Here is a 21,891-nt window from a genome sequence, read left to right on the forward strand (position 1 = left end):
TGAATAGAATCAATAGAATGACCTGAAATGATTCATACCTATCTATCCATGTCTTTGTCCTTACAAGGTCTACTCTGTAGTAGAACAAGCCATTTCCTTAAATGGATTTTAATCCAAACTGACTAATGCACACAGTTAACAAATGTAGCAGCTCTGACCTAAACACATATTAACTCCAATGTGACCAAAACAACTGGGCAGACTTAGATATTAACAAACAGTTATCAAAAGAAAAAAAAACTTGACTGCATGGCCTGAGGTTACATTTCAATGATGTATGTAAACTAGGTCATGAAGTTAAAAAATCACAAATTCAGCAGTTTTAGAAGTACCGAAAGAGTAACTCATTTTTAGGTGCCAAATGAATGTTATCAGCTCTGGCTGGTTCATTGTCCATGTGAAATGTTTTGAACCATTCTATGAAGTTAGAAGCATCACAGATAGATAACATTGATTTAAATATTACCACACGACTGTATAAACCTGTTTATAGGTTTGCATTTTTCATTTTAAGACAAATATTGCCATACTCCTTCATAAAAGGATATAGTACTTGTATAATAAAACTACAGGAATGAGAGTGAGCTAGCTATAGTCACTAGAGTTACCCAATTACCATCAATGTTTCATAGGTTTCTTTCATGCAAATTATCAACAAAACAAAACGAAATTACTTTGGTATGTGAACCTCATCATAGAAAGTCATTTAAAAGGAAATATCATCAACAAAGAAAGGAAATGGCATTTAAATGATGCTGCTTCATGGAATGTAACAAATATAAAATACGAGAAATGTCTTCACTTTTGGAACAAACTCTCTATAAACACAAACAGAGTATGAAAAAAAAACAACCTTGAACAATTCAGTAAATATGAAGTTAAAACACGACAATTGGGCTTCCCTGGTGGCGCAGTGGTTGAGAATCCGCCTGCCAATGCAGGGGACACGGGTTCGAGACCTGGTTTGGGAAGATCCCACATGCCGCGGAGCGGCTGGGCCCCGTGAGCCACAATTACTGAGCCTGCGCGTCTGGAGCCTGTGCTCCGCAACAAGAGAGGCCGCGACAGTGAGAGGCCCGCGCACCGCGATGAAGAGTGGCCCCCGCTTGCCACAACTAGAGAAGGTTCTCCCACAGAAACGAAGACCCAACACAGCCATAAATAAATAAATAAATAAATTTAAAAAAAAAAAACACGACAATTATTAGAGTATCTAGATTGAACTGTGTCTAAGTCGAGGAAAGAAACAACTTATCCTCAAGCCTAACAGTAATAATTTTGGTGGAAAAAGCTTTCATATTCCACAGTCAAAAAGTGGAAAGTAAAGAGAATAAGGTGTAAATAGGAGAAAAACATAGATGAGAGAAGTTCTAACACTTTTTAGATTTTCTCATTAAAAATATTTGGGGGGGTGGTATTCTATTTTTAGAGGTTTCAGCACAAAGTGAAGGAAAATAATTATAATTGTTATGAAATTATAATCACTAATATTGAAGAATAAGTGAGAAATCTCCTCCTCCAAACCTTTTTTTAAAAAAGGTATTAGACCGCATGTCATTTGATATCACAATCATTGACTCCCAACATCGCAAAAGTAATTAAAACCTTGGCAATAAAAAATTTGTTTAAAAGTCAAAGGTCTTTTTATTCCCCATATCTTTCTATCCCGCTAGTTTTGATATGTATATATCCACTTTAGTCACAGGAAAAAATACCTGACTTTTTTTTTTTGACAAATCAATTAAATGTTCTAATCACTTTTATCTACAGACATTATATACATTTTTATGAAATACACAAAAACAAAGCAAAACAACCCTATGGAGTTTTTCTAGCAAACTAGCTTATTATTTTGGAGTCATGTGAAGAAACTTTTTCTATAATTTGTTTCAAATAATAAACTCATTTCCTTTAAAGTGCACAAACAATGAAAGGAACAAAGTCTTTGGAGTTGAATAGACCAGGGTTTGATTCTGACTCTGCCTATTTTCATCTATGAGACTTGGGCAGAATAAGAGCCTTAAGTTACTTTACTTTCTGTGATATCAGAATAACAATAGATACCTTTTAGTTTTTGTCATCCTGAAAAAATAATCATTTGGCTTTCCATATTTTATAATCTGTGACATGATCACAAGAAGTCGGGGAGAAATTCTGAATATCTCAGTGTTGACTTGGTAGCTGTAGTTCATAGACTGGCTCATGTGTAAATTAGTAAGAGAGTCGTCACCAAAGGTGTGGAATCATTTTCACTTGTGTAGGAAGCATTTACCCATTGTTCAAATAGCCTCAAAATTATTGTTTTGGTGTTTCTGCAGTGAAAGTTCTTTGACAACTTATCTTTATTTTTTCTACCACATAATAATTTGGCTTAGGTTTAGTTATTTATTTATCTGTTTTTAAGTTTATTTAAAAATTTTTGGGGGCTTCCCTGGTGGCGCAGTGGTTGGGAGTCTGCCTGCCAACGCAGGGGACACGGGTTCGGGCCCCGGTCTGGGAGGATCCCACATGCCGTGGAGCAACTGGGCCTGTGAGCCACAATTGCTGAGCCTGCACGTCTGGAGCCTGTGCTCCTCAACAAGAGAGGCCGCGATAATGAGAGGCCCGTGCACCACGATGAGGAGTGGTCCCCACTTGCCGCAACTGGAGAAAGCCCTCGCACGGAAGACCCAACACAGCCATAAATAAATAAATAAATAAATTTAAAAATTCTTCTATTTCTTTCATATCCCTCCACAGTATCAGCTGAAATCCCTTTCACACCAAAAGCCTTCATCAAAGGTGTTTTTAGTAAATATGCTTCCTTCCAAGTAAACTTCAGAAGAAAAAACATCTTTGTTGGCTGAAGGCATATTTAAAAAAAAAAAAAAAAAAAATTTTGACACAGTTGTAAGATCATCATTTCAAATTTATTTGCATGTGATTCAGTAAAATGATTTATAACTATTAAAATTTTCTCTATGCTTTTGGGTGTTTTTTTCATTTATAATTTTGTATTTTTTTGTTTTTAATTTTGCTCTATTTTTCTGAATGTATTAGCTTCTGATATTTTTTTCAAAAAATCAGCTCTTATCTATTCATCAATGTTCCTATTTATCAGAAAATCATGATCTTTTTATATTATTGTTTTCTAGTCGTTTAATTGCAAAATTTTCTTTATTAATTAATGCTTTTTATTTATTTTTTGTTATTCTGTTTTTTTGTAATTCTGTCAGCAATAATGTTCAATTTCCCTTCCTTCCTTCCTTCTTCTCTCTCCCTTTCTTTCCTTCCTTTTCCATTGATTTGTTAATTCTTTGGTTCGCTTTTCTTTCTTTTGTTGATTCTTTCATTATTTCTTCTTTTTCTCTTAGAATATGAGTTTTTTTTTTTAATATTCCTTATTTTATTGCTTAATGATCAAGGAATTTGGTTTGTACTATTCCTATTTGGGGATATAGTGAGATTTTCTACGTGAAAATAATGCGTGATTATTGTGTGTGTGTGTGTATGTGTGAGAGAGAGCATGAAAGTGTCCATATGTATGTAAGTGCTTGTGTGTACGTGTGTGTGTGCATTGAGCTGTGTCATTATCCTATACATCTTTTCTTTTATATACTACATCTTTCAAGGGTTAAGATATGAACATTTTTTACTGCTATACTGTGTTTATTTCAGTACATTATTATATTTTGTGAGATTTTGTTTAACGTGGTTTGACAAAATATTACTGATAGTATAATGGTGAATTGCAGATCATTTTCTTTTCAGCATTATAATGTAATTTCTTTGCATTATTTAATGCTTTCAACCTCTGATAACATTATCAGGCATTCATTTCAAAAGTAGCCTACTTTCTTTGAATTTGCCTACTTTGCCGTTGTTCATCACTTAACTTCCAACATTTATTTATTTATTGCTCTAAATTTATTTATCTTCTATAACCATCCACAGTTGACAGATCAAGATTTTATATATAGAAAGAGAGAAAGGGAAAGAAACGATTATGTATATGGATTATATTTAATCCTAAATTGATAGATTGAGAATATATATGTGTATGTATATACATATATATGGAATATGTAGTTATGATAGTATTTAAAAACTGTTTTAAGACTTCAAATTTATAAAATGAAAATATATATCTATATGTGTACACATTGGGATATATGAAAACTTTGACTCTCAATCAAGAAAAAATGAAAATATAATTTAAAATTCTCAGAGTGCAATGAAAGAATATAATAATATATATTTGTTCTCTCAATAACTGTGAATTGATTAAATGATAATACAGTAACTGTGAATGAATTTCTCTCTAAATGTGTGAGGTCCCTCCCTTGGGTGCACATCCCTTCTCAGCTTTCCTCTTCTGTCCCTGTAGGGTGAGCAGGAGGTCAGACTAGCTTGCAGTAATACCCTATTATTTCACATTTTTTATGGTGATTTAGTATATATTTGTCTCTCCTGAGCTTCCTCTGTGTACAGCTGCTGGGATGCATGCTATTTCTTTCTTCTCTTCCCTTTTTTGTCCTGTCCTGAAGATCAATGCCAAGGGAATATATATGTATATAGTACAATACATTTGGGATTGTAGACAATAAAGATAGCATCTCTATACTTTCTCCTTTTCTCTCCTGCACCTCAACTCCTTCTGCTGCTCTGTGCTCTGGAACTTGGATACTGGGAGCTGTGCTTTTACATCCCTGACCCTTTTCAATCTGATATATTAATGCATTTTGAAGATTATGAACATCATGGAGGTGTAACTTCTGCTAATTTAATTGAAGAAAGTTCACCTCCATTTTTATTTATTTATTTATAGTTTTTCTCCACTTTAATATCCTCTTCAAAAAAAATCTGCAGAATTCATAAAGTGAGTAACATATACAGTGATGACTGAGTGTCACAAGGAATTTGTCCTTTGATTACCTATACACCACCTTTCGTGCCGTTACTGTTAGCCGAAATATTCCATCCATGGAGCTTAGTGATCCCTACCTATAAAGTGCACAGAAAAACAGCTTGACAGAAGTTGCTTCACTTTCCTACATCATGTTTTAAAAGGAGGAAAATGATTATCTTTGCATATATTATAAATATGCATATGACATCAGCATTTGTGAGGAATTCTACGCACATAACACTGAAGCATTTCAAGAGAGACCCAGGGATAAATAAAAATAATGTAATTTATCTCATAATTATGTTATATTGCATAATTATGTTATGCCAAGTTAATTTTAAAAAAGGAAAATAATATTCAGTGCTCAAAGCGTGTCAAAATCACTCACTCTTCCAACTTTGTGTGCCACTACTTATTACTTACACATACTAGGTGCAAGGAATAAATATATAAATTAATAAATTGGTAATTGTGAAAGTCATATTAATCTGTCACCTCAGTTTGACTGGATTAGTTGTTTTGGCATGGTGCAGACATATTCTGAGTGCTGCTTTAAATACTGGTTGCTGCAAACATAGAGAAGCCAGAACCACACTTCCTAAAATTTAGTTCATTAAATACTAATTTCATTTTTTCTGTGGAATAAACTTTAAGGCCTAAAAGTTTGAGAACTGTTGGGTTAAACAAACATCTTGTCCTTTGTCACTATTGCATCAGGCCTCTAAAAATGTAGCATAAAGTCCCAATAATGGATTCCATTTTTCCATCACTTAGTTGGGCTTTTTATTGGTCATTCGAATTTGTTCTTACTTGTTTGATTGACAATCAAAAATTAAAAGAATTGTGGGAAATCTCTTTTTATTTTAGCATAAATTTATATTATTATTTCTAATTAGGTATTTATAGCCAGTGTCCTAAGTAATATTCTTTCCATGTTGTAACGAGAGAAACTTATCACACATGAGAAAGCGTATTTAATGAAAGCACTATCATGAATTTAAAAGATTTATTACAGAGGAGATATGTCATGTTATATTTTAGTGGTTAAAGCTTATATGAAATTATAAACTAGAATAAAAGTGTAAATGGCTACCGTATCATGAAGAAAGAGAGTGTTAATCCATAGTATACCAAGAAAATTAGCTGTTACCATTTTCTATCTTGATCCAATGGACTCGTATTTTTTTACATCTAAGTCATATTATAAATACATTTTTATAAGTAAGCATAAAGGATAATGAAAATCATTACAATTTTTCATAAGGAGATAGGGCAGACTTCTTTGTAACAAGTAAATCCTGGCATTCAAATACCACAAGAGATGAAAGAGTACTATCTGGTGTCCCTTTAGCAACACTGAATGTTCCAGATCCTTTCATAATATAATGTCTGATAAAGTTTTCCTGGTGAATGACTAACTGAATGAGAACACCATCCTTCATTTTTTCCTTGGAAATATACAACTTAATATTTCATTTTGAGAAAATTCATCTGGGATATAAGCATATGAAGAGTCATAGTTTGAGATTTTAGTTTCACGATCTAGTTAATTATCATTACTATTTTTGGGTTCAACTGTTTACTACAGTTGCCACTCATCATGTATAGGGATTTAAATTTTAAATAAAGTAGTTAAAATTAAGAATTTAGTTCCTCAGTCATAGAAACCACTTTTCAAAGGCTCTATAGCCACATGTAACTGGCAGATACCATATTCAACAGCACAAACATAAAATACTTCTATCTTTGCAAAGAGTACTATTGGATAGCATTTGTACATTGTTGTTGTCTCTTTACATGCATCTTCTGACTTGTCTACAAATTATGAAATCTCTTTCTCTGCTAATTTTTCCCCTCTGCCATTATGGTTGCAAAATGAAGAAATCTGTGTTCTCAATTTTGTTCAGTAAAAGCTAAGAGCAGATTGGAAAGACAGTCTAGTCCTTGCAGTCTTTCAAAGTATTATAACCCCAATATTATGCTAAGGGTTTTTTTAAATAAAAATGCTGTTTTTGGAGTATGATGGAATTTTGGAGTGTTGACTTAGATTTGTGTCTTATTTGTTCCCACCTTATGTTTTGACTGTAGTTTTACAATGTAATTATAATTTTATCTATAATTACTTTTTCTGACTTTTATTATATTGTAATTTTCTCTGATGTATTTGTTTTTAGCTCTCAAGTACAGTATCTTACTTAGGATGCTAAATAAGTCTTGGAAGGAAATGCATGAAGGAGAATAGGAAAGTAAAAGAAAGAGAGAAAGAAGGAAACAAGAAAGAAAGCATTTTTAAACTTAGTACTCTTTCTAACAATACTGCAAATATAGGAATTTGCATAAGAATCTAACCACTCATTTTGCAACAAAGGAAAATTGTATGAAAGATGCTAAGTATTTTGCCAAAGGTCATGTATTAGATTCCTATTACTGCTACAACAAGTTACCTCAATTTTAGTGGATTTAAACAACACAAATTTATTTATTTATTTATTTATTTATTTATTTATTTATTTATTTATTATTCTTTAGGTCAGAAGTTCAACATGGGTCCTAATGGGCTAAAATCAAGGTTTTGCCAGTTCTTTTTTCGGTCTTATAGAAGAATATGTTTCTTTGACTTTTCAAGCCTCTAGAGGTTGTAGACTAATACTCTTTTTGTCACTTTTTATTTTTCATTTGGTGGTTCCCTTGGAGTCTGCAACATACATTTATAACAACTTTAAGTCCACTTTTAAATAACACAGTACCACCTCACAGGTGGTGCATGTACCTTGTAACAGAGCATACCCAATTTCTTCTTCCAGTTTCTGATAACATTGCTGTCATTCATTTTACTCATCTATAAACTATAATTTCCAAATACATTGTTGCTATAACTATTTGAACAAATTTTTATGTTAGATCAATTAACGATAAGAAAACTAAAATACTTTATGAATTTGTTCTTTACCACTTTTCCTTTTTTATATAGATCCAAGTTTCTGACCTGTAGTATTTTTCTTTCACTCCTAAGAATTTTTTTAAACATTTTTTTGCAAAGTGGGTCTACTGGCAACATTTTCTCTCAATTTTTGTCAGAAAAGTCTTTATTTCTTCTTCACTTAGGATAATTTCACTGAATCCAGAGATTTAGATTGGTGGGTTTTTTCCTTTCAATGTTTTAAATATCTTACTTGCATGGTGTCTGAACACAAGTCTAATGTAATTCTTATCCTTGCTCATTTGTAGGTAGGATGTGTATTTTCCCCCTCTGGCTTATTTCAAGATTTTCTCCTGTCTTTGTTTTAATTGCAGTTTGAATATGACATGCCTTGGTATAGATTTGTTGTTATTTATTCTGCTCGTTTTCTCTGCGCTTCCCTAATCTGTGGTTTCTGGTCTCTCAATAATTTTGGAAATTCCTCAGCTCAATTTTTTTTTTAAATGAAAGGTAACTGTTTATTACTGGAGAAGAGAAGAATGTCTACAAGAAAATCTAGATTCTTTCCCCTCATGCACTATTTGGTAATAAAGTTCCAAATATCAACTGTGACGATATTTACAAGGATAAATTTTTCTTAACATGTGACCATTTACTGTGTGGTGGACATTTTTTCATAGAAATCATATACTTAAACTAAATATAATCTTATAGTTTATAAGAAGCTTAGAACATTGTATTAACAGAAGATGAGATTATGTTTTACTGCAAAATATTATAAAAGTGATACAATTTTGTGGCTCTTAAACATTTAATTACTTGAGTTGAACAGGGAAATGAAAAAAAAAAAAAACCCAACAGAAAAATCATCAGGACACGCCTCGCTTTAAGATTTGTATTCGATTCGTTCTACTTTCGCGACATCTCTAATTAGCTGATACACACAAGTGACAACTGTAGAAGCCTGGATATCCATCAACACAAATGAAGGAATAATGTTTGTTTCCAAGGCATTATATGCTCCAGTGGCAGAACCTGGATTAATGTAGACTTTATTTTCATGCTCAAATGCTTCAAATATTTGTGTGTGTCCTGAAATAAGAATATCCACATCAAACTGCTTCTGCAACAGGGCTAAGCTGGCTATATCTCCCCATGGAATAACTTGATGTCCATGGATCAAACCAATTTTGAACTGCCCAACAGTTAACGACTTTCTGTTCTTGATAATCCAGATTCTCATCGGAGTCTCCTCTCACAATATAAACATCACCAGCCAGAGTCTGGAGATAGTCATAACTCTCTTTGGTACAGAGGTTTCCAGTGCAGAGAGTGTGCTGAATCTTTCCTGGCACCAGCGGTTTTTTGAATTTAGCTGGCAAACTGTTGCTCCGGTGTGGAATGTGCAGGTCTCCTAATACCAGCACCAACATCCTGTCACTGGGCTCTGCTCAGTCACCACCACTGCTGCCGCCCTCCCTTCCTCAGAAGCCTCGGCGTCTCAAATATTTTTCCATCCCTTTCTCTGTTCTTCTGGATTACATGTATTACATTGTTTATAATTGTACCGTAGTTCTTGGATGTACTTTTTGATTTTTTTTCATTTTTCTCTTGCTTTTCAGTTCGCGAAGTTTCTTTTGACATGTCTTTTAGCTCACTGACTCTTTCCTCAGTAATTTCCAATCTATTGATGAGTCCAAAGGGCACTCTTCATTTCTGTTATAATGTTTTTGACTGCCAGCATTAAAATATTTTTTCTTAGGGTTTTCATTTCTCTTCTTCACGTTACCCATCAGTTCTTGCATGTTTTCCACTTTTCCGTTAGTTCAGCATACTAATGGTAACTATTTTAAATCCCCAGTCTGATAATTCTAAAATCTCTGCTATACCTGAGTCTGGATTCTGATGCTCACTTTGTCTATTGAACTGGTTTTTTCTATTTGTTTGTTTTTGGTTTTTCATTCGTTTGTTTAGTTGTTTGCTTTTAGCATGGCTTATAATACCTTGTTGAAAGCACACGTGATGTATTGGGTAAAAAGGTACTGAAGTAAACAGGCCTTTAGTGGGAGGTGTTAAGTTTATGTGGCAAGAGGTTAAACTGTGGTAATGTTTGCTATAGCTGTATGCATTAGAGGCTAATGTTTACTCTAGTGTCTTTCATTTTGTCTCCTGCTTGTCTTCTTAAAAAGGGTCTGAGCTTTGCAGTCCTTTTAGCTGTAATCCCTGACTGTACAGGAGCCTGGTCTCTGTGGGGTAAGGTGTGGGGTTAGGGGGAGCATCCTATAGTCCTATGATTAGGTCTCAGGTTTTTAGTGAGCGTGTGCTCTGAGGATGTGACTTCAATAGTGCTTCTCAGCACTTTTTTCCCCCTGTGGGTGAGAAGGCTAGTAAGGGTGTAATTTCCCCTTCCCAAAGTTGGTAAACTCTGGTAAAATAGTTTCTTTTGAGTGTAGTCCTTTATAAAGGGAACAGAATGTTCGGGAGTATTTCAAAACGGTTACTTTTCCTCTCCCAACTACAAGAAGCATAAGGGAATCTTTCTCTGATCTTCAATGTGAGAAGCTGGTAAGGATCCTGGAGGTAAAACTCATAAATGTGAGCTCTGTTCCCCCAAACTTGGCCCCTGGTGTTTTGATTTCAAGCTAGTTTACATTGCACCTTCGGCAATTTGTCAATAACATTTGAAGTGTTCCCATAGGTTCTGGTGCCAGCTTGGGTTTTTGCTCTTGGCTGTGGTGTTGGAAAGCTGTGATTTTTGGGATCCATCTCTCCAGCTTTCAGGGCAGTGATTTATCCTTGACCTCACTTTTCTTATAGATCTAAGGAAAGTTGATATTCAGTTTCTTCAGCTCTTTCTTTATTTTGAGGAGGGAGTGAGAACTTCCATGCTCTTTACATGTCAGGCCAGAAACTGGAAGTACAGACCCCTGTCCACTTCAAAGCCAGCAATGGTCTATCAAGTCTTTCTCTGGGATTAGCATCTGAACCTCTTGAGGGAGGCCATTATTCTGTCTACTACAGGCCCCAAGTTCACAGGTCAAAGAAGTAGGATTAGAACATAGGGTCCCTTCACCCTGGGCCATCTCTTTAAGTACCTTTTAAATTTGTTTAAAATCCTCTCTCTCTCTCTTCTTCTCAAAACACCAGCTTTACAATTATTTTCTCATTTGGATAACATTCTCTTTTGCCTATGACACTGTTTCTACTAAAACTCTACAAATGTGGTTTCAGTTTGGACTTTAGTCTCTCTGCCTAAGATGATCCTTGATAAAAAGTGCCCTGAAATTATATCTAGCAATTAGCATCAAAATTCATAGCCCTTACCAGAAGGCTATACATTACAAATTGATTTAGCCCACGAAGCCACATCTCTCTGTGAAATTAGATGCAGTCATATAATATTGGAGACCTACAGACTATTATTATGAACATTATAGAGATGAGAAGATAACTGAAATAAACAACCGGTACTAAAAACAATAAACATGGTCAGTATTTCTATGCTTCCAGGTATATAAACTCATATAAGTTCAGATATACTCTTCTGTTAAATTTCACTGGATGTAGCATCAATATTTCAAGTGCCCTATTAGTTAGTTTCAATGATCCTTACATAGAAACAAAGTTTCAATAAACAATCTAATATCATTTACAAAAGGAAAGATAAGTTTTCAAAGCAAATTCCTTCAACGTAACATTAATACAACCTGGAATTATATGGTGTGATAAAAAAATCTTAAAAAGGCCTAAATTTGTCTATATTGCTCATAAATTTTAAAAAATTTTGAATCTTGGGCATGAGGCCCAAGTCCAGGTCAAATGGATATTCAATTCAAACTGCCATCTGCTAGATATTTTTGAAACTGATGTAGTATAAATTTGTATTTAAATGTATTTTAGCCCTTAAAATGTTCATACCACAAAATCACCATTTTGACTGGCATTAATTAGAATATTTGTCTGGCAGTATTGGCAGAAAGACCAAGAATTGAATATAGTAACAATGTACCAAATTAATTGCCTACTGTGATGGACATCTAGGGCCAGATATTCAAAGGGCATCTACAACTTCTTCTATGAGGGCAGGTTTGAGCTATTAGTTTCAAATAATGTATACATTGCCAATCCTGTTTCAACAGAACAAAAGGATGTCAGTGGAATGCTTTCAGGGGTAAGAAGGTGGAAGAAAGTAATTTCTGACTATGACTAAATTGTAAGGCACCAGCCACACAGATTAAGAGACTGCCGCAAGTGGTTCTAGTATGCAAATTTATCTTCTGCAATTATATTCCTGAGTGTGGTAGAACTATAGACAGCTTACAAAATCTATTATTTTAAAGAAATTTCATTGCATATAGCCTATATTCTTTAGTAAGATGCCATAAAAATAAAAAGCATAAGAATGCTTTATTCTATGCTATTTCATAATTTTTCATATGAAACAAAACTTAATGATTTATAATTACATAAAATCTATACATTTTGAACTAATATAATTATATTTATACTATAGGAAAAGCAGATATTATATCGCTATTAAACTCTTAAAATAATGTGATAAATCATGTTCTTTTGGGACAAATATTAGATATGCAAAGTGGAAGACAATAAGGTATAATCATTACACTTTCAGGAGTTGGACAATTATTTAAAATGTCTTAGACCTATCATAATATGCTTTTTTTTGAATTTTATTTTATTTATTTTTTTATACAGCAGGTTCTTACTAGTTATCTATTTTATACATATTAGTGTATATATGTCAATCCCAATCTCCCAATTCATTCCACCACCACCATATAATATTCTTGTAATCTAAGAATTAAAATATAGAATTAGTATAGATTATTCAGTGCATTCTCAATTATGAAGGGAAACATTACCAACAATTTGTTGTGGTTTCTTTTGGACATATGGATTTTTAAAATTTTAATTATTATATTTTTTACAATACATACATAGTAAATATATATCCTGTTAAGAGCTAATTAAATAAAAATGTTACCTACTTATTTTGTACAAATCTTTATTGTGTATAACTCCTCAATGCAAACACTGGTACTAATTTTTGAAATTGTGTTTCTGTGATAGATATAGGACTTATTGATATCAACATATTAAAGGATCCCTGTGAATACTTGTTGTAAGTGGTAATAAATATTTATAGCCAATCTAATATAAAGGAAATAATTTATCATAAGGACTTAATGTAAACAACTAAATTCTTTATCATCTATTTCATTATCTCTAAATATCTTCTAATTATTTAATCAAAAAATTGTGAAGCTATTATGAAGGTGTTCTCAAATGAGAACACATAAATGAAAAAATCTTGAATACTAGCAGCGATATGGAGTTTGAGATTTTTTTATAGTCTGACCTCAACCTGTCTACCCCTGCAGCTACAGCTCCCATTCTCTTCCAGGTAATTTGTTTTAAATTGTGCTGTTGTTAGCATTGTCAGACAAAATACAGGGAATCCAGTGAAATTTGCACTTCAAATAAACAACAGATACTTCTTTTAGTATAGTTTGTGTCAAATATTGCATGGTTCAATAATACTAAATCAATACTTAATACTAAAAATACTAGTTAGAGTAGAGCAGTGTGGAATAGAATAGAGTATGGTATCAGTCCCATGCAATAGTTATACTAAAAAAAAAAAGAATTGTTTATTAAGAATTCAAACTTAATTAGGTTTCCTGTACTTTTATTTACTAAATCCAGAACCCCTAACCATTGCTAATTTGGTTAAGCTGGGAAGTATGTTTCCCAGAGTCTCTGTCACTGTATATAGAGTTAGCCCAAAGAGGACCTTGCATATAATTTAAATGATGGAAATGAAGCGGCCACTATTACTCTGTAAGTCTTTGAGATCAGATATGGTAATGAACAGAGAATTGTCAATAGGGCTTCAGCTGAATCTCACTCACCACTGCTTAGCCCAGGACTCTGCATCTTGAGTGCTAATCTTTCATGAGTGGTAGTGGCCCCAGAAGTGTGGTTGTAGCAAGAGCCTCCATAGACTTTTCCAGGAGCTGGCAGGGACATGCTTGGATTCTCAGCTTCCCCCACAAAAGCTCCAATTTGCTCATCTGTGTTATGCTTCATGAAGTGTTGTTAGTCTATCTTTGTGTCTACTCATTCAACCGATCTTTACTTCTCAGCTCCTCACTCCTGTAATATCCATGACTTTCATAATTCTCATCATGGTTCTTTATCTCTGACTAAATTCAGATAATTATGGACAATGGAGGTCTCAATAATCTTATCTAGCTATTTTCTTTCACTGTAAATTGGCAAATGTGGCAATTTGCTTAGCGGGTATATCGCCTCCTTATGGATCATATTGTGTTAAGTAAGTGAACCCTCTTACTATTACCCCTATCAATCCATCAACAAAATGTTTGTTTCCTATCTTGCAATGTTGGCTGCTGTTTTATAGATGTTATTTCCCAATGGAGGTAGGATTAATGGAAGAATAAAGTTTTCCTTAAACTGGTTAGTTGAAAGTGCCACTTGGACATATTGGGATCCTCAGACCAGTTGACCAACAAGCAAAGAAGCAGGTTAGCATACTGGTTGAAGTGGCTGATTCCGACTTTATAGAGGAATATAGGTTTACAAAGGATGAAGTGCAGAAAATGTCTGGATTTAGGAGAAACTTTGAGTTGCTTCTAATCAATAGAATATGGTGAAGTCAATGTGGTTATCACTCCTTTGGTTATGTTACATTATATAAGGCTGTCTTAGCTGATTGCAGAGAGATCCTCTCCCACTTGTCTTGAGGAGACAAGATGTTATGACAAGACTGTCTAAGGAGGGAGTAACTTGGAAGCAAACCATGGACAGCCTCTAGGAGCTGAGGGCCTCATTTTTCCAGCTGCAAGGGATTGAATTCTGCCAACAACCACAGGGTTTTGGAAGAAAACACAAGCTCCAGAAAGGAAGACAGTCTGGCTGACACCTTGACTAGAGCTTTGTGAGACCCTGAACAGAAAAACTAGCTAAGCTATATCTAGATTCTTAACTCACAGAAACTGTGAGTTAGATAAGGAATCTGTGTTGTTATAAGCTGATAATTCTATGGTAATTTGTTACACAGCAATAGAAAATTAATACATCCCAGAACACTCATAACGATTCTGCTTTCCTGACAAACCTGATTGATTCCCACTTCATGGTACATACTACAGTTGGATTTTTTAGAGTTTTTCCCCAGTTCTTTTGAGATGTAATGGACATACAACATTATATATGTATAAGGTGTGTAACATAATGATTTCATATGTGACTATATTGCAGAATGATTACCACAATAAGATTAGTTAACATCCATCACCTCACAGTTACAATTTGTGTGTGTGTGTGATGAGAACTTTAAAGATCTACTCTCTTAGCGACTTCCAAATACACAATAATACAGTATCACTAACTATAATCATAATGTTGAACATTACGACCCCAGAGCTAATTTATCTTTTAAGGTTGTACCTTTTGACCAGCCTCACCTAATTCCACCATCTAGTATCCCCCACCTCTGGCAACCACAGATCTGATCTCTGCTTCAGTGAGTTTGTTTTTCTGAAAAATTCCACAGATAGGTGACCTCATCCAGTATTTGTCTTTCTCTGTCTTACTGACTTATGTCATTACTGTTTCTCCTCACTAAACTGCAAACTTCATGAAGGAGTTTCTTCTTTGTATCTCCAGTCTCAGTACACGAGGTACCAAATGAATAGCTGCAGAGTGACAATGACTGACTGATCAAATCAATGAAGTAATGAACAAATTACGATTCCATATCAGATTTTGTTTGGAAAGTGAGAATGAACCATGAGAGCTAAAATTGTCCTTATTCTCTGTAAGGATGATGAATTGCTAACATTTCTAATTACTAGCATAAAGTTGCTTCAGGAGAAGTTTAAAAAATCATTTTAGTTCTCTGATTATGAGTCATCATGATATACAGAGTTTGACATTAGAATCACTTGAGGTACTCATTAAAAAATGCAGACTTATGGCCCTTAACTCAGGTACAGTGGTTTAGGGTTTTTCAGAGTGGGTCTCAGAACATGCTTTTTACACAGACTCCTCAAATGATGTTTATTCACACAAACATTTGACAACTATTTCTGGAGAAACGTGACTTTCCTTTTACAAAATTTTTAAAAAATATCTGTTTTTACATAAAGTAGGTTCTTCACTGTGCAAACTAGAAAATCAAAATCTTCTATACTTATAATTAGGTAATAACAATGAGTTCATATACTGTTGCTTAAAGTCAGAAGACAATTGAATTGAAGAAATGAACGAATTAGACTAAGGAATATATGCCAACAATTGAAAAGGATCATCTAACGACCATGTAGAACTGCAATTTCAGAATTTTATTTTATGTATTATGTGTTAAAAATTATACTCTTGATTCACTTACTTTTTGAAATGTTAAAATTCAGAAAACAATCTTTTTTTTAACTTAACTGTGAACATAGTGTCAGATTGTTAGTGTTTTTCCATAACTTTAAAAAGAAACCCCGATTCCATTTCTGTTAATTAGATCTCAGGTTTATAAAAAGAATTTTAATATTTATGTCTTGGTCCTTGTTGAAAGGAGGATATTCTGTTAGCATTTCACTAGTATAATGATATATTATCTTTAAATCTACTCGTCAAAAAAGTCCATGAGTCATTCACTGAAAAATGAGTAATCAAGAAATTCTTTAGCATGCATTGTTACACCAAAATCAATAATATGTTTTATAGAAAATATTCAGATCAAATTTTAATGGTAAATGTATTTATATTATACTTACTAACATAAAGCAATTACAGTTTTCTAGAAACTTGAGAGAGCATGAGAAAGCTGTACACTAGTACAAAAGTAGAAATGGTTTATAGTAGTTTGTAGGAATTAATGTTTAATAAAAGGGTAATAAATTTATTTCAATGTTATAATACCAAACACTAATTTGCCTTTAAAACATATAAAGTAATTAAAGTACATGATGTTATTTCTTACTCGCTCATCTATCCACATCTCAATGTGTTTTGCAAAGTGACATGAAATGAGTTAATTCTTAACAAAAATAAGACTTAATTATTAAAATTGCAATATAATAAGTGGCTTCAAAATTGCATTTTTTGTACTGTATGTTAATTAACTTTTTAAAAATTGAGTTTTAAATGTACTTATAGAAGTATTCATTTATGACCTTTCCAGTACCAACATTTTCTGATTAAAAGAAAAAAACAGAACAAAACAAAAAAACAGCTCTCCTAAATTTTGAAATTGGGAAGCTTAGTAGATATTGTGAAAAAATGGAAGACTGGAAGAAAGCCTGGCAATTCAATCAAGTGACATGGTTCAAATATGGAAATATCTCATCAATATATTACTAAAATGCAGTGGTTTATTGGAGTTTTAAAAGCTTAAATAAATAAATATGCAGGCAAGATGACATTTTAAGAACACGATAAGTTAAGATTTAGACAGCCACCCATAATATATGTGTTAGTGGCAATCATTTTACTTCAGAACTGTTCTATCATAAGTATACTTTGACAAATATATGTATTGTTTATAATGTTATATATTTTAAAATGTTAATAAGTTGAGATTTTTTAAGAAAGGTATTAAGAAAACAATTATATTGCAGTAATGACAAATATATTTAAGATATACTGTGAAGTACAGTAAAAATAGTACTGGGCAAAGAATCAGAAACCATACCATCTGCACATTCTCACCAAATTATTAGCCATTTGATCTTGGATAAGTTAAATATAAGATGGGGTTAACTTAAAAATTAAATATGATGATAATTACGTTGGTTCTTAAACTGGTCAATATTATTAATGAATATTAAATGCTTAACACTCATTTGTAAAGGATGTCTTTTAATTATTTGTGCATTAATTCACAAAATACTGCAATGTAAGTTAAAATTTGCGACCAAATACTATCAGATATATTTTTAAACTGATTTAATTCTATCAAATAATTATAAACACAACATTGCCAACTGATTAAATTTAGGCTGTACACATAAATTTAACCTGTACATATACGATAGAAAGACATTCACAATTTGGTATTAATTTTGCCAATTGAGTCCAATTATTTCATTAAGTTTCCACTTATAGATTTTCAGTATCCTTGACTTTTACAATTTTAAAATAGGAATGACTTATCATCTCTAAAATCCAGCTAATGAAACTTAACCTTCAGTGGCCCTCAGGACATAAGACCCTTCTAGGTTCTTGTTATTAAAAGTGTGTTCCTTTCTTAAATTGGGCCCTCGATATTGCATAAGCTTCAGGCTTCAGGTACTCATATACATTTCCAACTACTAAAGAGGGACTCCTTTATTTCCCTTTTTTCCAGTGTATGTGTGTGTATATGTGTATATAGGTATGTATATAGTTGTTTATATATGTATGTGTGTGTCTGTGTGTATCTGCCGTTGTTGTCTTTTAATATTTAAATATACATATTCCTCCAAGGGGAGAATTTTAATAGGCCTAGTTTGAATAGCTTGCCTATCCCAAAAGTTAGGGGGGAGAGCAAATCAAATTGTTTTGAAGCTGAATTATATTCAGTCTTGGAATAGGAAGACAGAACTTTTAGAAGAAAAAGTTGCTCTTCCAAACAATGGTTGGACAGACCAAACATCAGAGGACAGACACCATACATATGTTTGGAAAACAGGGCATGAGTTGGTAGTAGGCAAAAGATAAGCCTAGGGGGAAAGCAAATGCCAAATCACAAGAGCCTCTACATGTGGTGGCAGTTACGTTTTATGGAATTCAGCTGCAGAACCACGTAACTTGTTATGGATTTTGCCAAATGAGGCAATGCAGATAGAGTTTAAGGAAAGGGATAAGCCTTGTTCTGTCTTAGAAAACTGAATGTGTTATGTGACTTTCATAGAAAATGGGACAGAGAAAAAAACCCAGATTTAAAGGATGAGAAGACAAAAGAAAGTCTAATTATAACCATTTATTTTGCATACAGAATAATAACTGTAGTGTTCTGATGACTGATACATATAGTTTACTAAATAGTAAATCAATGGTAAGTTATTTAACATATTTTAGTAATGGACCAATCTCTTATTTTTGAAATTATTTTCAGGACTATTTTAGAGATGTATATTTTGTAAAAGAAGTTCAGCACAAACAACATAATTATCTCATTCCAGCTCTGAAAACTAATTTCATCTTGTAAGAATAACAATGTTAGACATGTAAATGAAGAAAACACTTAAATGATGCTATCAAAGGAAAACAATTTCCTGCTGTTAATTGAGTGCTTTGACAAAATTCAAGATATATAAAACTGTGAAATATTGATCTTCAATTATGATAACTGCAGTTTTATTATTAAAAAACTAAAATATTGATTTAAGAAATTCAATTTGATGAATGTTTGTGAAATAGAGGTGCAGTTATTTTCTCTACAAATATTGACCTCTACAGAAAAAAAGGTGGAAAAAATTCTTGTTTTTCCTGCTTTAAGCAAATCACTCTGTATGGTTTTGTGTATGTGTGTGTAGGATACTTGCATGAATATCTTTATAAAAGAAAAACAAGTTTTTTGAAATCTTTGTTGACCTGAAACAAATAGACTGCCACATATTTCTCCAGCAAAGATGAGTTTGCTGGGGATCAACAGAGAATTTCAATTCAGGGTCTGCAACCATGGTGAGTCACATGCAAATTCCCTGCATGGCAAAAGGAGAACACTATTATAGAAAGGAAAGGGAAGTTGGGAGGGCCATAGTAAACAGAGTCCATGGTTTTTCGTTGGCTGAGTCCTTGCCAAGAAGTAAGAGTCTTCCTTCTTCCTCTTGGGCTCTGCTATTGCCTCAGGGCATGAGAGCTCCCCTTCTGGTCTCCCAACTCTATTTAATTGAAGTTTCTGTTTATTCATTTTCTACACATTCAATGCTAATATTTATTTTAATAACTTTCAGTCATTTTAATCTTTCTAAAAATCTGACAGGTGTATTCATAGCATTCAGTGCTGACTAAATTTCATGTAACTTTTTCACTCATAAACTTATTCATTTCACACGTGTATGTTGCTCTATTCTATAAGATTTATAGATTACAGGGATACAACGAGAAAAAACGTTTTTACTTTTTCATGCAATGATTTGATTTTATCTCCTCTCTTAGGATATCAACTATATTTCTTTTTAATATTTTTAGTGGTTGCCATACAGCTCCCAATATATATATTTTAACTAATCTAAGCCTCCCTTTAAATAACACTAAAGTGCTTCAAGTGTAGTGTAGCTACCTTATCATAGAATATTCCGAATTCCTCTCTCTCAGCTCTTATGACATTGTTATTCTTTTCACTTATTCATATGACATATCACTCAGTATATTGTTACTATTTTAAACAAAAGTTATATTTTAGATCACTTAAAAATGAAACAAATATTTTATTTTACCTTCATTTATTCCTTTTCCAATGGTCTACGTTTCTTTATATAAATCTGAGTTTTTCATCTTTATTATTTTTCTTCTCCTGAAGAATTCCTTTTAACATTTCTTGCAGTTCAAGTCTGTAAGTAATAAATTCTGTTTTTGTTTCTCTAGAGAGTCATTTTATCTCCTCTTTTGAAGAATAATTTTGCTACATATAGAATTCCAGTTTTGTTTGTTTGGTTTTTTTTCCCAACACTTTAAGTATTTCACTCCACTCTCTTCTTATTTGTGTGGCTTCTGATGAGAAGTCCACTGCAATTCTTGTTCTTGGGCCTTTATGGTAAGACATTTTATTTTGTTATTCAAGGTTTTCTCTGCTGTTGATTTTCTGCAGTTTGAATGTGATATGTCTAAGTGTTTTTGTTTGTTGTTTTATTAATCCTCTGGGTTTCCTCCGAGCTTTCTTAGTCCGTATTCTGGTGAATATCGTTAATGTGGGGAAGCTTTTGGCCATTATTATTTCAAATATTTCTTCTGATTTCTTTTGTGCTCTTTTTTTCTCCTTCTGGAACACCAATTACATACACGTAACAGGTCTTGAAATTTACCTACAGTCCTTGGAGAGAACAAGGCCCGGTGTGAAGTTGTGGGGTGTTTTTTAGTTTTGGGTTTCTCTTTTTTTTTGTTTGTTTTCCAGTCTCTACTTGTGTCCCATCGACCTATAAACAGTGGTCAAAATAATTTCATGGCTGCCTCTAGAGTCACATCCTGGGTGGGATAGCTCTCCCATGGAGGAGGGGTATAGCAACGTTGAAATGCAAAGAATTTGAACTCAGGAAGGGGTAAAGAATGGATGTCAGGATTGCAGTCTATCACTGATCTACCCCATTCTTCTTGATAACACTAGCTTTGGAATCCACTAACATTTCAGTAATTTGGACTCATCGCTTTGTAGGGGTGTTGTCATGAATGAACTCATGGCCTGATCTCAGTATTTCCATCTCTTGCTTTTCACTGTCATTTTTTAGATGAAACCCAGAGTAACCTTTAAAACTCTGAAAACAGCTTTATTTTATTTTCATCCTGATTTGATGATTTAGATGCATATATGATTTTACTTTGTAAATAATTTTCTCTTAGAATTCCAAGTGATTTTTCCATCTTCTTTCCATTTCTGAGTTCCTGATGAGAAGTATAATGACATTATTCTTTTCTCTGTGCAGATGAACTGTTTTTTATTTTCTTAAATTTCTTAGGCCATTTTCTGAAGCTTGGAATTTTCAAATATCACTAAGATGCATTAAATGCAGGTTTCACTTTCTAGTCTTTTTTACAATATCTGTCCATTCATTTGTTTTAGCACCTACATTGAAAGACTTGATACTTTTCTTTTCAAAAACAATTGTTATTCTACAATTCCTCCCTTCATCCAATATTTCACCTCCTCAATTTTGGCCTCTATATCATTTTTCTCTCAGTATTTTTATTTACTTCTCTTTTTATCCTATCCCAGTGCAGTATCATTGATATTTTTTCTTCTAACTGCTCTACTGCTGTATTTTTTTCTAATTATTAAGAGCTCTTTCTGTTATTCAATTTTTCCAATTGTTTCTTTTTTCTAACATCCTTTTCTGCTTTGTAG

The 21,891-nt window shown here is 33.1% G+C and overlaps 1 protein-coding gene across 1 annotated transcript; it reads right to left on the reverse strand.

Moving 5' to 3' along the window:
- Nucleotides 1-8,734: 8,734 nt before the first annotated feature.
- On the reverse strand, nt 8,735-9,241 carry LOC102998380 (vacuolar protein sorting-associated protein 29-like). Its single transcript, XM_007188230.2, has 2 exons — nt 9,047-9,241; nt 8,735-8,809 (listed from the first exon to the last, which is right to left on the reverse strand). Exons 1-2 carry the CDS (start codon nt 9,239-9,241, stop codon nt 8,735-8,737), a joined length of 270 nt encoding a protein of 89 aa, XP_007188292.2.
- Between the last annotated feature and the right edge of the window lie 12,650 nt (nt 9,242-21,891).

Source organism: Balaenoptera acutorostrata, chromosome 2, assembly GCF_949987535.1.
Source record: "Balaenoptera acutorostrata chromosome 2, mBalAcu1.1, whole genome shotgun sequence".
Lineage (NCBI taxonomy): Eukaryota > Metazoa > Chordata > Mammalia > Artiodactyla > Balaenopteridae > Balaenoptera > Balaenoptera acutorostrata.

Excerpts from the sequence above, each read along its gene's own strand:
- LOC102998380 (XM_007188230.2), bottom strand. The coding sequence starts at position 9,241 with ATGTTGGTGCTGGTATTAGGAGACCTGCACATTCCACACCGGAGCAAC. Across the intron at positions 8,810-9,046 it reads TGAGAGGAGACTCCGATGAG|AAACATTATTCCTTCATTTG; the intron begins AATCTGGATTAT and ends TGCCTTGGAAAC.